The sequence below is a fragment of the Patagioenas fasciata genome, chromosome 3 (genome assembly GCF_037038585.1).
Source record: "Patagioenas fasciata isolate bPatFas1 chromosome 3, bPatFas1.hap1, whole genome shotgun sequence".
Classification (NCBI taxonomy): Eukaryota; Metazoa; Chordata; class Aves; order Columbiformes; family Columbidae; genus Patagioenas; species Patagioenas fasciata.
In genome coordinates this window covers 26,742,357-26,759,993 of record NC_092522.1, presented here as the reverse complement: position 1 = coordinate 26,759,993, position 17,637 = coordinate 26,742,357, and the positions used below count along the sequence as shown (strand labels likewise).

The 17,637-nt window shown below is 34.6% G+C and overlaps 1 protein-coding gene across 2 annotated transcripts in view; it reads left to right on the top strand.

Moving 5' to 3' along the window:
- SPATA17 (spermatogenesis associated 17) overlaps positions 1–17,637 on the top strand; it is a 93,707-nt gene that overhangs the window by 46,905 nt on the left and 29,165 nt on the right. For both annotated transcript variants that reach the window (XM_071805974.1, XM_065835014.2), the window contains 2 exons: positions 9,518–9,721; positions 14,913–15,064. In XM_071805974.1, the coding sequence (XP_071662075.1) occupies positions 9,518–9,721; positions 14,913–15,064 (356 nt within the window). The remainder of the gene's footprint in view (positions 1–9,517; positions 9,722–14,912; positions 15,065–17,637) is intronic.

Sequence of the window (17,637 nt, the reverse complement as noted above, 5' to 3'; positions counted from 1 at the left end):
ACTTAACATCTCAGCGTCTGGGATTAATCATTTAAAAATCCACTGTCTAGAAGGTTCCCTGTACTTAAAACATTATTTCTCAGCACCTGAATTGCATGATCTCTATTTGTGTGAATTTTTTCTAGACAACAAACTTCTTGCTTAACTCCTGTGGGTAGGATTAATGGCAGAGTTTAAAGCACAAGCTGTGTGATCTATCAAAAGTGTACATGCTGAGATCTTAGAAAAACACGACCACATTTTGTGTTTTACTGTCAATTGGGGTGGAAAAAGGATTGGATTGCTGCAGGGTTAGAAAACTGATAGGAGTAAGTTATATATTGAATGTTGTCTTTGTGTATGATGTAATAAACACATTTATGAAAGAATCTATAGCAAAAAGAAATCACAATGTATTGCAAATATCAGTTAAATAGCTCTCACACAGAGCCCCATTCACATACACTATCACAGAGTGAAACTCCACTGACATTCCTGAAATTGTTACTGGGATAAATTTGGTTGATGTGTAGTAGTCCAGCTGGTATTTATACAAGCTTGACGTGATATACGGTCTTGCTCAGGTAATTTTTGAAACTATTATATCAGAAGAAGTACATGCTAAGTAAGAGATAAGTGCTTAAGAAGAGGGAGGTTAGTAATGGCATGGGAGAAGTCACGAAGATAAAATGCCGTACATTTCTCAACAGCAAACCTTCCTGTTGATTAAGAAGTGGTGCTGATGGTATCCTTGCTTTAATGAGACTTCAAGATGAGTGATGTACACACCAATTCTTTTGGTTTTTGTTTTTTTGTATTTTTTTTTTTCAGTTCCTAGGCAGTGAATAGTATAATGGTAAAGCTCTTTTATTAACTTGCACAGTTTATTCAATATTAAATGCTTTTGTTTAGTATCTATTATATAGTGTTAATTTGGGAATTATGTCTGTCCTGTAACAGAAGTGATGAAAACTGCATATCTTCCCCCATCTATTGTTTTTTTATCTTGCATGTTTCTTTGCTTCCAGTTTTTCTGCTTTAACAACCTTTTAATAGAATCTTCATATTTTCATTTTTTTTCTTATTACATCACTCTTTTCTACTCATTCCTGACTACATTTACTAATCTGACTAACATGGCTCTGTTCCCTCTTCTTTATTCTTTCCTGTATACAATACTATGACCTCCAATTAAACCTCCACCTCATTGTTTATTGGTCTCATTGAAGACTGCTTTGTTAAACATATGACCACTTTGAGTTTTTAGTCATTGTCTAATCCTATAGGTTTACTGCAGCAAATTGTTTAATAAATCTGTCAGAATCTCTGTCTGTGAGGGAAAATTCACATGTAAGCACAACGCAACACATGAGAAACAATGAAAAGCAATGAAATGTTACATTGTTTGGTTGCATATATGCATTTTTTGAGAATTGAACGATATTTTTGTTAACAAAGGAAATAACCATATGATTTCCATTTTTATCTATCTAACTGTTAAGAAGAGCTTCTCCTATATTCTGGTATGTTGTTGTAAGTAACTCTTGGTATTACAAATTCAAAGACACTAAATGGTAAAATTACAAGGATTTTTCTCAATCCAGTGAGTAAAAGAGTGAATTTTGAGGTGATTTTTTCTTACAAAGCTGATGTTTTCCATTATGACAATGATAGCACATGGAATTCTAATTTTAAGTATGTAAATAATATGCCATATATAAATAAATGTTTTAAAGCTCTGGAAACGTCTCACAAGCATAAAGAATTTTAGCCTCGAAATAACCCTGTGTAGTAAGAAAATATTGTCTGTGTGTTCATATGCAGTTATTGAGACATGGAAGAATAAAAGCACTATCAGAGATTGTTCTTCAGACTAAGCTCTTTAATTCCGATTTATATAGGGTGGTTGTAGAAACAGATTGGTTTTCAGAAATTCCTAGAATTTTATGCGATCCCATACTCACTCCAGCACTTCTTAAAGAAAAAAATGATAAGATTAGTGGAATTTCTCATTCCTGTTTTAAAAATACAGTTGTTAAGAAAGTTAAAATGTATTTGTCTACTTGTTTTGAAATCAGTTAGAAGTTAAACGAGAAGTCAGTAGAACTTTGAACGCTGTCTCTGCTTTGTGTCTTCATCATAAGAATGTTGTTTCCTGTGCCATCGCTCACCCATTCATGTTATTATCCCTGATCTAGTCAAGTCATCAAGTGCCTGTGTAAGAATTAGGTTTGACAGAATGAGCCTCGGTCAGAGAGAGAATCAATGAAAGGTTGGAGACATTTTTGGGATGCCTCTGCATTTGCCGGGCTGCTGCGCTTTGGATATTTTGCCACAATGATCCACGCATTGAACTGAGAGTTTGTTTCTCTTTTGTTTTGCTACCTAAATACCCAAGCAGTTGGTACCTGTTTGGAGACTCAATTGGAGTTTTCTTTCTTGCAATTGAACTTAGTGCATGTGCAAGTTTAGAGGTTGATTTTATGGTCTGTGGCCAGGATGTTGGACTTGAATGTTTCCTTAACACCTCATCGTAGAGGCCATAAAATTGCAGTCTGGTTTACTTATAAATGTACATTTAAAACATGATTGCACTTTTATTTTGATATCAAGCAAATATTTCACAGATGAAAAGGACTTTACAATCTGAAGGCAGAATAACAATAATTAATGCTTCCATTACACTGTTTAAACAGAATATATATTAAGAAGAAGACAGGTAATTAATCCCACTTGAAAGAATATACACTACTCATCACTCATTTATGAATTCTTCAGTCTCTGCATAAAAGCAGTATCTCAAACAAAGCTAAAATACCTTAGGTACAGTAACACGCTAGGTCCTCCAATTCTTATTTAGATGAAATTCCTGAGAGTGTAGTTTTATAAGGATTACAGGATCAGGCCAAAGGATTAGCATTAGCTCAGTGAGAGCTGAACCTACATGTATAAAGCTGGGCAACATTTTTCCTATTGTCAGCCACAGTATGGAAATTTTGTCTTGAATTGCAGTGTTGAACCACGCTATGATATTTTTCCAATATCTGAATAAAGTTTGCACTATATTTCTTAATTGTTAATGTAAAAATGTGTTAATATTAGTTTAAAAATCACAGATTACTCCTAGTAGAAAACGTTCTAATATGCTTAAATATTTTGATGTTTCAAAATTGAATTCATGGACGTAGTTTTACTATACTTGTTACTAGAACAGTATTTACGGAATTTTTATAGATGGCTCTTTCCCCACTTTCCCCAATAAATTTAATATTGAAAATACTACCCTTTTATTTTCACAGTATATGAAATATTCTGGTAGCCTGCAATAAACCAGTTATTTAGAAATTTTTAAATCCTTTTATTTTACAGATATGGTTGCAGCATCATTTAAACACCTTTTTTTTTTTTTTTTTTTTTTTTCCTTGTGAATTGTTAATGTTTTAAGGTATTTCTTTTACCTCCTAGAGAAACTATATCTGGGGATTAACAAGATTGTTCACTGGAATTCATGTGGAAGCATAACTGCAGTAGTTGAGAAATGATCATGTTTCCTTTTAGTTCTCAGCAAGAGTAATTGAATGTTGAATATCTTACTAAACGCTGGACTGTGACAGTGTGTTAACACTCCGACTATCTCCTAACAGCAGGGCAATTATTTGCTGAGTGGGATTTTTATAAATCCCCTGGCAGTAGTATGTCCTGATAATTATGATGAAGTGCACTGGTCAGTGTTGATTCAGCAATCCCATCTCTAGCAAATATTTCATTCACAGCTCTCCTTCATGCTTTTACTTTTATGGCTTTTAAAGATCTCTTGCCTCTCCTCTCAGCTTGCTTAGGTTTTCTACAAATTACAATGGAGCAAAAAAGGATTTTCAAGTTAAGTCCCTATTTTGTTGAAGTCTTTTCCTTCTCATTTAATTCCTTCTTAAGAGACCAGAATGAGAAAGTAAGACTTTATTTAGGTTCTTACTGTGACAATTATTTGCAAAGGCTTCCTCCCTCAAAGCTGTTTTTTTCAAGATTAAATGACTGTTAGAAAAACCCATTTATAATAATGATATATGTTGATTCAGAAATTCAGAGTTGATATGGAGAAGTAATTAAAACAGATCATGCCTTTATTATAGTTTATCTAACTTAGAATAAAAAATATCGTAAATATATGAGGATACACTTTCTATTGACTTTATGTTTATCTTTCATCTTCAACTCAATTTCATTGATTTTTAATTTTGCATGTGTGTAATTATTTGCAGTGCAGTAACTACACTGTATCTATTAGGGAATATTTTGTTTGGAATTTTATATGTAGACTTTGCAGCATTTAAAACTGTTTGCGTTTTATTATACCACTTGAGATCGACGATCTTTTCTACCTGCACCTCTTTCTTTCCTTTCTTGCTTCCTTCTTCCTATTTCTTTTGCTGCTCACTTCCTTCATAGTTTAACTTTCAAGAGGCAAGCTCCTTAATAATTTATGTATTGTATTCCAGGAAAAAAAAAGTTACATTTCTACATATAGAAATTATAAACAGGAAAAGACAAAAATGGATGTTCTACAGCATAGACTAAATATAGAATTACAGGTGGAAGCAATGCAGAATATATGAAAAAAAAGAAACAAGCAAACAAACAAAAACCAAACCAAACCAAAACCCAAAACACCAACCAAACAGAAAACAAATTTTTTCTTTGCTCTTGTTCATTAAGTGAATATATGTTTTATGATTTTTTTTTCATTTTATGCCACCATTAATTATAAAGATAAGAAAATGATTGGGAGGAAACTAAGGGATAGAGAATGATAGAGTGTTAGAAATGCAAAATGATTCAAAATATTAATGTAATGCTAAGGATGACTGGGTAACAAATGGTACATTTGCCAGTATGCTTGACCTGACACAATTAATATTCCAGGTCATGCTTGGGTTTCCATGATGGAAGGTCTGAGGCAGAGAATTCTAGGGGAAAAATATATCTATTGTATAACTCATTTCTCTCCCTTTTTTTTTTTTTTTTAAATTTTCCCTTACAAATCAAAACCATAACCTTAAAAAAAATATTAAAAAAAATCTGTGCTTTCACACCTCATTTGCCATATTCACCACTGGGCCACCATTCACCAGAAGGGCCTGATGCAAGGAGGTCAGTAAGAAGCTATTAGCAGAGTCCTCTCCTGAGATTTCTTTGGTATTACTGAGGTGGAAGTTAGCATGACAGTACTGCAAATAACTCAGTTGTAGGTTTTTTTAACAGCACAGATTTCCCCATAGTGTTTGTCACTTTAGAAAATTGTTCCTGGAAATAAAGTCCCAGAAAGCTGGTGTTGACAGAGGACCTTCTTGGTTGTGAAAACACTGGTACCTAAAATGTGTCATTCTCCCTGCAGACAAAAGATACTTTTTGTAACTTACAATATTTTGGAGAGTAACACATTTTCTTATGGACTAAAGGTGGGGAAAATATTGGAATCAATGGAATCAATGACATTGTATTTCAAACAAATAACCTTCTGCCACTGAAAAAGCAGTATTAACTACAATGGTTTCGTAGTTGAGAGAATATTGTATTAAAGTAAGGAAAAGATGAAGTAATGCTTTTAACACATTGTACTCGTCTCAAGAAGATATGCAAATTTATTAAATACCAAAGACTTCGATCCTTCAGATTCTTAGATTTCTGCAGGCTGCTAGCTCCTCGCAGAGGGTAGAGACAACAAGGCATCCATCAGTGCATAGCACTTGTGCAAGAAATTACAAAAATAAGACTCTGATTTGCAGAGATATTTAAAAGTGAATGGAATAAATTTTACCAGAGATTGGTCTGAAGTTGAAAGTAGAATCAAACTCATCCCCTTGTCCCTTCTACCAAACTTTGCCAATTTTAAGTCTAGGCCTAAAACATTACCACAAACCTTGGGGAATTTAGAATAAATTAGCATTAATTTTATCTAGATACTAAGTCTGCTGATTGCTCTGCTATCTGTCTGTTTGAATACTTAAACACATATAATTAAAATATACAGTAATTAACAAGGATTGCTTGAAAAATTATTATTTAAAAATGCACTTCATAATAAATTTTGACCCAGATCTTGGAGAGTTTCGAGTGTAGAAGAAGTAACAACTTTTAAAGTGTCCAACTGGCCTCACTGAAGCTTCAAATCCATTTTCATAGCTGGTACACTAACTGTATGTTTAACCTGACAACACGTCAAAAAAAGAACAGCAAAAGTAGTTCTTTCTTCGGACACCTTTTTGGCAACAATAGTTCTAAAGACACTGAATCAAAGGATTCCCACATTTATTATGGGCTGGTTTGTTGTCATTAGAAGTCCTAAAATCCAGTCCTATTTGTGTACCTTGGAGTATTCGGCAGCATCTCACAGTGTTAGAACTCTTTATAAACTATATTTTTTTTCTACTGCCAAACATTGAAACAAATAAATGCCAAGTAGAATATACTTGCTATCTCAGTAGAGATTTCAAAATGAAGTTTCAGAAAGCCATTACACTCATTGAGCCATTTACATTTCCTTCAAGTATTACTAATAGAAGAAATGCCAGACAAAAGCAGAGCCCAGACAGCACATCACTTTAAGGTTATTCTTGCCTGTAACTCTTCAGAGGAAAAATGTCTAAATTATTTAAGATGTTGTAACACCTCCTACCCAGCATCGCTACCCTAAGGGGAAACAAAAAAAACCAAACCTGTGCTTTGTAGATTGAATTTTTGTTGTTGTTGTTAATATTTCCTACTCAGTTTGCTCTTCAGGTTTTTTATTTATTTTCTCTTTTAAAGAAAAGGTTGAAAAAGGGGTATAAATTTTGGGTAGATGCAGACCTGATCAGGATATGCTGCTGATCCACAAATCCATGCCCACCACCTTCAGAGAGTTGTCATTATGTGATAGCGGTTTATTCTAGGTCATCCTGATTCTTCATGGTACACGTAGAGATGTTTTCCTTCTGAAAGCATTTACATTCTCAGTGACATTGTAGTTTTCTATAAAATACGTGTGTGTTTCTCCCACTAGCAGGGAACACATGGCATGGCTAGGATGCGGTCTCCACATTAGGCAGGATACAACAGCTGAAGATAGGTGGCATTGGAATGGGTGGACAAAGATGATGTAAAAATACAAGGAGCATTTCAGTGAAATGGAGAAACGGTAGTCACAGGCAATCACTTTTCTATTTTGCTGTCATCTACAGAATGAAGGCAAAAATTCATTGATCAGACTATAGGCAGAACCAATGACCATGGTAGGACTAATGGGTGAAGAACCAGAATGACCATGGCATGGAGTTGCTTTGTATATCTCCAACATGGAATCTAATTTGTATGGAAGACCTTGACCGTAATTTGAGAGAACTTGTGTGACAAGTATATAGTGTAAATGCACGCAGTCAATGTGGAACAGTACAATAAAGCCTGAGACAACATATGGAATTTGTGGTTTTGTAGCACTTACAGGTCAAAGAGTGTTTGCAAACAAAAATGTACTGGGCTGAAAAGAAAACTGCAATAGGACAATGTATGAAATACTACAAAAATAATAACAGCATTAGGAGGATCTGTAACTTTATGAGATGTTTATGTAAGAACCAGACTTGTAGAACCAAATGTTCGAAAAGCAGCTAGATTTTACAGTCCATACAGACCTGCAATTTCACATTCACTCCAGCGATTCTACTTACTGACTATTTGAAGTGTGGATCCCTGCCATTTTACTTTGGGATCCTGAGGGGCTGAAGCACCAAACATGGGTTGTTTGGCATACATGTTTCTACCACTTATTTCTATTCATGTCTTCTTTCCCATTACGCATTTAGACATGTAGTAGAATAGTTCACAGGGTTTGAATAGCCCAACATTATTTAGAATAAGCAACCATCTCTGAATATTTTTGACCATAAAGCACCAAGTTTTATATGGGCCTTAGTTAACTGTTTTGACACAAGAAATTAGAACTCCCCAGTAGCATATATTAATGAAAAATGCTAAGAGCTAACTGGGGAGTGTACAATCCTCTCAGCCCCAAGAGATTAATATTTTATGAGGAGGATGATGCTCTACTTAGTTTTCTCATGAGTCCTCAGTAGTGTTCCAAAGGAGAAATGCAAGATTTTAGACATTTATTATTTTCCTTAACTTTCCCTGCATCACAAAGGTAATTTCTTTTCCTATTTTTATTCAATACTTCTTAGCAATTAAAATTATGATAAAAGCAAAGGACAATATATTTTAAATAAGCAAATCTACTTTAAAAGTCTTAGGAATACTCCAAGTATATTGTTATAGAAAATAAAATTATCCTTAAAGTAACTCAGTATCTTTAAATTAATTTTTGCCAGGTGTATTTTAAGCATATATCATCTGTTTTATAGGAGATTTAGTGGCTTTGTGCAATATGGTATAGGAATTCTCATGTTTAACCGTTCATAATTAAATCAGTATACTAACATATGTCTATTTGAGAACTGTTTATATGCAACTGATAAAATCCCTACAGTTGTAGGAATGATTTGGGAACAGTCTGTCACATAATTTTGACTTGCCAAATATTCACAGATTGTTAATGATGTAGATTACTAGTTCAGAATTTGCAGTGTATGCTTTATATTAGTAATTGTTATATTAGATCACACTAGTGATGCAATTAGTGATGTATCCTGATAAAATGAAATATCAAATTCAGTGAAGAGTGAATCTGTCAGTTTAATTCACAATTCCGAATTTTTATTGTAAATTTTTGTTTTTCACAAGTTTATACTATAAAAAATAAACACATATGAATAGTTAAAGGAATTCAATGTGAACATTTTGTTGGAAAGAAGCAATTATTGTTTTTTGTTATTCCATAAGTTTTCTTGTATTTCCCCTTAACTAATCATGCAGTTTTACTTTTAAAAATGCTACAGTTGCCACTGTTTTAGTTCACATTGTGAGTCAACTTGCAGAGAGTTTAAAGGGACAAGAGTTATGTTCCTTTGCATAAGCATTTATTTTACTCTTGGAGTGTGTGTTTGGAAATAATAGGTAATTTTGTATGGTGTATATGAATTTAGATTGGAATTTTAATTAAACTTTAAATTTCAAAACAACCATAACAGTTTGCCTTTAAAACTAGATGCAAATTTGTATACTTTCGATTATTTTTTAAGGCAAAACTGGCATGTTGCACTGATTACTGCTGTGAAAGGTAGAAGATTGAATGTGACTGAAAGAAAATATGGATTTGAGATACAGGAGGTTTTTCTTCCATAAAATGAAAGTTACACACATCTAAAGGGCTGAAATCCAGATTATACATTACATTATCCTGTTTAAACCCTTTTATAACTGTAATGCAATGTCTTGACATACATTCAAACTGTAGATCTATCCCATATCAGTAGTAAATGAAACTGTGTAAAACTGTTTATCATATAGTTTTGTTTTTTTTTTTTTTTAATAGGTTTTATTTCCAGAATGAACACAATAATGTGTTTTAAGTTAGTTGAAGTCAAAGATAACCCCATCTTCTGCTCAGATTGCAGGCATATACAATTCACCATTCAGAAAATCCCCAGATCCAATGGAACTGCTGCTACGGAAGTCAAAGCCATTGAGTCACAAACGACAGCAAATGAAGAGTCCCTTCACCTCAGAGCTCTATGACTGGCCAACCTGTAGAAGGCCTCCGATTTTTTCCACAGCAGAGCCTCTGCCACCTATTGGTAGACAGAAACCTCAGGTAATATATTTCAGTGACTCTGAGATAGCTTTTGTTCCTATCTTTTATCACAGATTATCACAGAATATCTGGAGTTGGTAAGGGATCCATAAGGATCATTGAGTCCAAAACTCCCAGTTGTGGATTTAGGTTTAATATATAGATCTAGTGCCTGCATTCAGAATAGAAAGTCCTTGAAACAGATTTGTCTTAAAGGAAAAGAGATCTTGGTGGTACACAAAAGCAAGGAAATATGATTCTTTAAACTTTACTTTTGCCCTTTGGGAAAAAAAATATTATTTCTGACATTTCAAAGGGAAGATGTAATGTAGTCGAATATCAATATTATGAGTCAATAGAGGTAGAATTCTTAATTTCCAATTTTAAATCAATAAAAAGTAAGAGAAATTAAAGGTAATCAGACAAATTACTGAATTGTGAAAACTTTTTCCTCTTTTGTTTTCCACATGAAGTCCAAGTGACATCCTCTCTGTACAGAGTAGTTCCTTCTCTTTTGTATCCACTAGCTGTGTGTCAGCTTCAATTACAAAAATTTCTACATTTAGTTCTGCAGCACAACCAAGCTGCCCAGCTCTCATTCTTAACTGTCATGATCTCAATTTTAATTTCAGTTGATGTCAACATCTGTTGCAGATAGCTCTTTTTTCCTCTTCTATAAGGTAATGGAGATCTCTGAAAAAATGCGTGAGAGCGAAACTCCCACAAGATGGCAAAACAAGTTTTGCCACCTTATTATCAAAACCTGCTGAGAATATGCCCAATATACACAGCAGATAGACTTTTGAGACCTTTGTGTTCCTCGCTTGATGACAATACAATGACATGTAGCTTTTGCCAGTAAGTGTCTGATCCGATTGCTTTTGGGGTAGAAGTATTCTGTCTTTCCTTCTATTCTGAAGAATTTTGCAGTTTGCCCATTCTACTGAACCCTCTGCTTAGTTCACACATACACTTTCAGTACCAGTTTGACTTTGATTTACCACAATGTCTTCAGAACGTCTTACATTTATTTTATACTCTGTCCTGTATTTATATTGTTTATTCCGTATTTTATTTAGAAAAACAATGCTTCTAAAAGAGTTCTTCTCAGTAACTTTCACTGATTTAGCAGCAGAAATTTAACAATAATGAACAATAAGAAATGTATAGTAGATCTTTATTGGTATTGTACATCTCGAGCTCAACACGTTGATTTTTACTGTGTTATTAAAACCCTTGGTAGAAGTGATCTGTACACAGTCTTAAGTCTGAAAAATTGCTGGATTCAAATGATGTGTATGCATGCCATCTGCCACAAATAATAATATTAATAATAAAAACCTGTGGTTTATTAATTGCATCCACATTGTTCTTCAGTGGGGACAGCCATGGATGTACTGGCTAACCAACACAGAAGAGGCTATTTTGTCCCCTTTATGTCACGACTCACTTGTCCATGGCAGGATGAGTCTGAATTGGTGGTGGGACATGAAGGCAGAGGCAATTGGGTTAGATCACGAAAAGGAGATGCAGGCCTGCCAAAATGCCTCTGGAGGAGATGAGCCACACAGAGGTCCACGGCTTAAAACAGTAAGAATCAGCTTCAGGGCTGTTCTCCAGCTCTGTCCTTCCCTCCTTATGTTCTCCTCACCTTGACTGCTTGAGCTTCCTCATCGAGTGAACTTGTTGACTCCTACCAGAATCAAGACAAAGCGTGAACCAATAAACAGTTTGGGTGATCAGGGAGTTTGGAGTTGAGATAAATACGACATTATAGCTTTACCATCTGGGACCAAAGGGGCTATGACAGTCCTTCAGTGGGATGTGACTGAATGCACTGTCTCTCAGGGTAGAGGGGCAGATTTTACCCAGTGGACATGGTACAGAAATCATGTTTTTTAAACAGAGAACTCAGAGGTTTTCTGTTGTTAAGCTGCTCTTACAAAACTGTTTTACTGGATCCTGAAGTATTTTATAGACCTTTCTAAGTTCAGATGCACGCACAGCAGCCATGCACAGATAGCCTTTTAGAACAAACCAGAAGAGTTCTGTTTATTTTCTGCACCTCAAAGAGGGAATTTACTATATAATACTTTAATCCTTTCAGCACCCTGGGATGTAGACTGTGGGGTAAATTTTCAAAGCAGAGCACGTGGATTTAGCTGCATGACTCTTATTGATGTTAATGGGAGTCACACGGCTAAATCCCTGCACAACACTTTGACAATTTAGGGTTGTGCATCTAAGAAAAGGACACTGGTTTGAGCTGATGAAACAGCTGGAAATGAAAACCCATCAGAAACCATCATCCTGAAAGTCGTATGGTGTGACAATAAGGAATTTAATTACTAGATACACTTGAGTCCCTGTTCTCTGTGGTAACACTTTTTGGCCCCAATCTTCTTTTTCTAATATCTGTCTGGCCCACTGTGAGTCACTTATTACTTCACTGTTCTTTCAGGTACCTAAAATTTGTATTGCTCGCCAAGTTGGATATTTTATATGAGAATGTCGATTATATATGTTTAAAAGAACGAAAATTAACTGTCTATTGGCTTTCTCTTAGGGAAGTGGGTATTTAGTATTTTATAGGTAAGCTCTGTGTGTGTGAGATAGTGTATTTAAAAGAAAGGTTTTACTGACGCTTATACATCAGTTAAATCTATCATTTTTATTACTGAGTTAACTAGAATTACAGTTTGATGGAAACACAGTTAATGCTAAAATTAGTCATCTGTTCATTAAAAGGCATTAATAACAGAAAGCACATTACCATTTCAGGGGTTTTTGCGTGCTGTTAGCTGTTCTGCAGTGGAGGCAGTGAAGTACATATGATTTCATGTACATCATAATTTTTATCATAAGTTTCTGATTTTATGGTAAAGTAGTAAGAATGCCTATCTGCTAACCTTTGCTTTGCAGCCCAGTCAGTACTGAGAAGATTTATGCTACTCAGTACAAATTCCAAACAGAAAACAGAGAGATGTCTGAGTTGCTTTCGGGGTGAAAGTTGTTGGTTGACTCCCTCTCTGCCTTTCCTAGCCTGATCTCATGAGGAAATTTTCGTTTTGAGGCAGGACGCCTGAACTGGTTGCAGGCACTTCCAGTTTCTAAACATTTGTAAGCACCGTTCTACCACAGATTCCACAAATCTAAAGTTCATCTTGTAAAATGCAAAAAGGGAAATGGATTTTTTAAAAGTCTTGTCATCTTAGATATATTCCTTAGGTGCTTATTGCTAAGTAAGTTTCTTCAAATACATGATCCAGAGAAACGGAAAAAGCTGTGGGGAATGTTTAGAATTATCTTAATACACTAACATATATAGCCCACTTTTGTTAGTGATCACACCACCTACTTTGAGAGATCTTTATTTAGTTACATTCTTCCTCCCCTCCTTCCACTACTAGTTGGACTTTTAATTTCATTCGAACTATGGATTGAGAAAGTCTTAGAAGATCTTAGAAATTAGAGAAGGCAAAAAATCCCTGCTTGCATATCTGACTTGGTCCTTACCCTGGTGAGTCAATATTTTACAATGAAGAAGAAATACAATATTCCGAAAGACTATTTTATAAAAGCAAACATATTTATCTTGATATTATTTGACAATAGTGTATTTCTTTCTTCTTTGCTCCTTACATAAACTTCATGCAAATATCTTGCAATACAGACCATTCATTTTTTATTATCATTTTTCAACTTTTTTATAACTTGATCATCAGATGATGTTTTCCTAGAACATTGCTTTTTGGTTTTAATGACCTATTCTAGTATTGATTATTCTTTCACAGGCAATGATGCTTTTCATTCTGTTTTTAAAGACTTATTGTGGTCATATTAAATGAATGTATTATTTTATGCAAACTTTGAAAGTAGAAGCAAGAAAATATCTGCAAGAAATGTAAATGCTATGTTCACTTGCTTGCTAGGACCTTTAAAGATATCTCCACATCATGATGCTGTGCCTTTAAAAAGTAAAGTTCCTGTAAAAATCCATTAACTACTTTCAAATATAGCAATCCTCCTGTCCAGCTGTGAAAAGTACTAGATGATACTTATTTGCCATTTGTGTTATTTACGGTCCATGACTTTTATGGTAACTGGTTCCTATTATTGGTTTCTATTAATGTAAAACATAAGTGAACATAAATGAGGCGTGAATCATTTCTTTTTATTAGCCCCACAGTCTTCACTCAGTGCTTGCGGTAACTCCAGCTGTGACTTGTTAGTGATAACCTATTTAAAGAAGGATATCTTTAAGAATAAAGGCTGTTATTAGGGTTCTTTGTTCATAGTTTCAGGAGATTTCACGAGTTCATTGCAGGATCAACAAAGATGAAAATAAAATAAAAAATAATTAGCAACACTTCTAAATCCAGAGTTGCCACTAATCTGTCCTGAGCGTAATACTGCATTCATTATATGCCAGGTAAGTTCTTACTGGTTAGTACTTAAAACAAGACATAGGATTTGTCACTTTGACAACACAGGGAAGGACTTCCTGCTGCTATTTATCTCTGTTGTTAAAAGGTAGATGTTGGTATGATCAGGAAAAAAAAAATAAATATGTGCATATCGAGTGAGGCTTGTAAAAGAATTATGAGCTTTTTTTTTTTAAGAATTGTGCAATTAATGTGGAATTAGACTTTTCGAAAATGGACTATACACTTATGTTATTGAAGTCATTACTTAGAATTGCGTTAGAATAATTCTATCTTAAGTCATGCATTAAGTTCCCTTCCAAGTAGCTTTAAAGTTAAATTGAAAAGAGTGTGTTCTTTAAGGTAAAACATTATTTATCCCAGGAAAATGAAAAGACTTAAGCTTACTGCTTAAGCAGAATCTAGATACAGTTAATACTTGAGTATCAGATTTTATTCAAGCTATATTTTTTTTTTAAGGAAAAATTAACTTTTCCTAATCAGTTTTAACAATATATTGTTTTAAATAATAAATATTTATTACTAGCTAAATAAATCCAGAGTGCACATTTCTCATAATCTCTTTGGAGCTTTGCAGCATGTTATCAACCTTTGTGTTGTCTGTAACTCTCTCTCCAAATGAACTGCTTTAATTATTTTGGAAGAAAGGTCGTGCTACACTTCCCAGACATTTTGTGTCCTCTTTCAATGCTGATGTGTCATGAATAAAAGAAGCAAAGAAAAGAACTGTAACCCCACAATAGAACACATTACCCTATACCTTTCAGGGGCCTTTCCGCGATACTGCTGAAGTATTGCAGCAGCGCTACAAGCCTTTGGAACCAACCTTGCGAGTGGCAGCATCAATCAATTCACCACTAGAGAAGGCCAGAGAGGAAACGAAAATGGAGGAATGGCGAAACCGTGTACATGACAATGAGTAAGTTCTTTGTTTTTTCTTATATTGTTATGGGAATGTTTTCTTTATTCCGTTGCTTTGAGAAACCTTTCATGCCTGACAAAACAAAATGTCAAAGCTGACAGCTTACGAGCAAACATTCTATGTACACACTTCTAAATTCTGTGTCCTTAGATTATAAATGGTTCAGGGCAGAGACCCTATCTTGTAATTGTGTGACATGTGCCATCCATATCTATGAATCTATAGAAGAACTTGTAATAATATGTGATGCAACAGATGGGTTTAATCGGAAACGAGAAAACAAATGCAAATACTGTTTTGCCACATGTACCTTGCCAAGGAAAAAAATACTGTTTCAGTCTTAGTATTCAGGGATTTTACAGACTATGGGAGGAAAAAATGGTGTTGCATGCCAATGAGACTTGCTTTCTCTCCCAGTAGACCACCAAAGCTCACTTGGAAGGGAAAGGAGCATATGTTGCACATGTTAGAACATGATGCAAAAACTGTAATCATCTTTGAGGCAGTTGGGTTTCCTAAGTCATAGCATCTGTAATAGTGTCAGACAGGCCAGTTCTTTTCCATTCTATCCCAAATACAGACAGAATCTATCGCAACAGATTTAAGGCTATTGCCAAAATATTTCCAATTATTTTCTTGTCCTTATAGTACATTTTGCTCAATGATAATAAAAGACTGATAGGTCACCCTCTCTGGCTTCATAGTTAACTAGAAAAAAAAGAAGATGTTTTGTCAACTTTTCCCTTGAATTCACTGTTCTTGGCAATCCTCCAACACTTTAGTACCAGAATTCAGGACAGAAAGGAATCACTCTTCCTCATGAGCAGCCTGTGATCCACTAATTCACTGGAACATGATGTTTTGCCATCTTGGATCTGTGTCATCTTCTGGACTGTGACTTAAGAATACCAGAATCAATTGCATTTACATGATTCGGCTTTTATGTTTTTATTGTTGGATTATTTTCCTCACATTTTCCCTGATTTAACAGTGACTTTAAATGGAAATTCTACTCAAAACCAGTCTTGAAAGTAAAAAAATCTCTTAGTTTGGCTACTTTTCCACTTGCAGGGAATGTTAGTTTTTATATTTGGTGACAAAAATGAGATAGAGTGCTCTTTATTTCTTTCATGCCAAAAACATCACTGAGGTAAGCTAGAAGTAAAAATGTATTTCAGTTTTACATTCTTCTCTGTATTTTTTCATTTATTGAAGTGAGAGGGAAGCAACGTAACTTTCACATCTCAGGTTAAATCTGAGCCTTTTTAAACATCTTTGTTTCTAGCTTCTGCCAGTGAAATTAAAAACCAAAACAAACCACAAACAAATATACAAACAAAAAAATAAACCAACCAGACAAAAACTCTACTAGGTAATAGTTAATATTCTACCTCACATTTAAAATGTTCTTTTCAGTGAATAAGTTTTGATGGATACATTCCATGTGAGGACAGATGATATCCTGCGTTTATGGGTGTGACTATATTGCCCAGTCTTTATTTGATGAGGTTTTTCCAGACTTTACTGTGTCAACATTTTTATGAAGGTCAGATCTTGTAATGCATATTTCACTGACTCTCTTCAGTGATTGAATTGTGAAGCTTTGGTCATGAAAAGTTTAAATTTGGAGTCTCCAACTTTGACAGATATTAGTTGATCAGGGGTCTTTATTTACATTATGGGTAAGGAAGTATTTAGTGCCATACTTAACGCACAGAAGCAATGTCTTAACACCAATGATTCTCAGCTTTATGCACGTTAAATGCATAGTGTATTATACATTTTCAGGCTGTGATCATTCCGTTTATTCTTCATATTCAACCAACTGTGCAAGGATCACATCTGTAACCTTGAAAAGGTGATGACAGAGTTGCAGGTCATCATCAGGACTAACGCTCACCAGTAATGCTGCAGCTGCGGTGTGGGATGCTGTTCTCCAGGGAGGAGTCAGCAAAGGGTTACTCTGGTTCTACAGTAGTCTTTTCTCAGCAGTGTCTATTATGAATTGACAAATTTCTCTCTCTTTCTATGTAATTGTGTACTTTGGGACTGTATTTCTTCCTGGTAGTGCTTCCTGTGCTGATTATTCTTCTATTTTCAAAAAATATGGAGAGAATGAACAGCAGAAATGTGTGGTATTTGTCGAGAAAGCTGGTGTTTGCGTAAAATGATAAACTGAATCCTTGATGTGTGTATTTCCAGAGTGAGTATTGTGCGATATCTCTTAAAAAAATTGTCAGTATACCTGTAGTTTCCAACAACATTCAGAATTCCCACTCGCCTCTGATTATCAGGGTTCTTAAAAATGTTAATGTGTTCTCTCTAAGTGTTTCAGGCTCTGAGAAAGTCTTTGCTTCTGATTAAAACACAGAAATAATTCAAAAAGTTGTCAGAGAGTTTGAGGCAGGAGGAACCAGTACAAATTAAAGCAAGAGAAAACGTTGTGCTTACTTAAAGCAACGGCTGTAATTTCCTATTTTGTAATGATGGAGCAACTGGATAATCTAGCCTAATAAAAACGATTCCTTTTTCTCATGTAATTGAAGCTGTTACTGCCTTATTGTGCTATT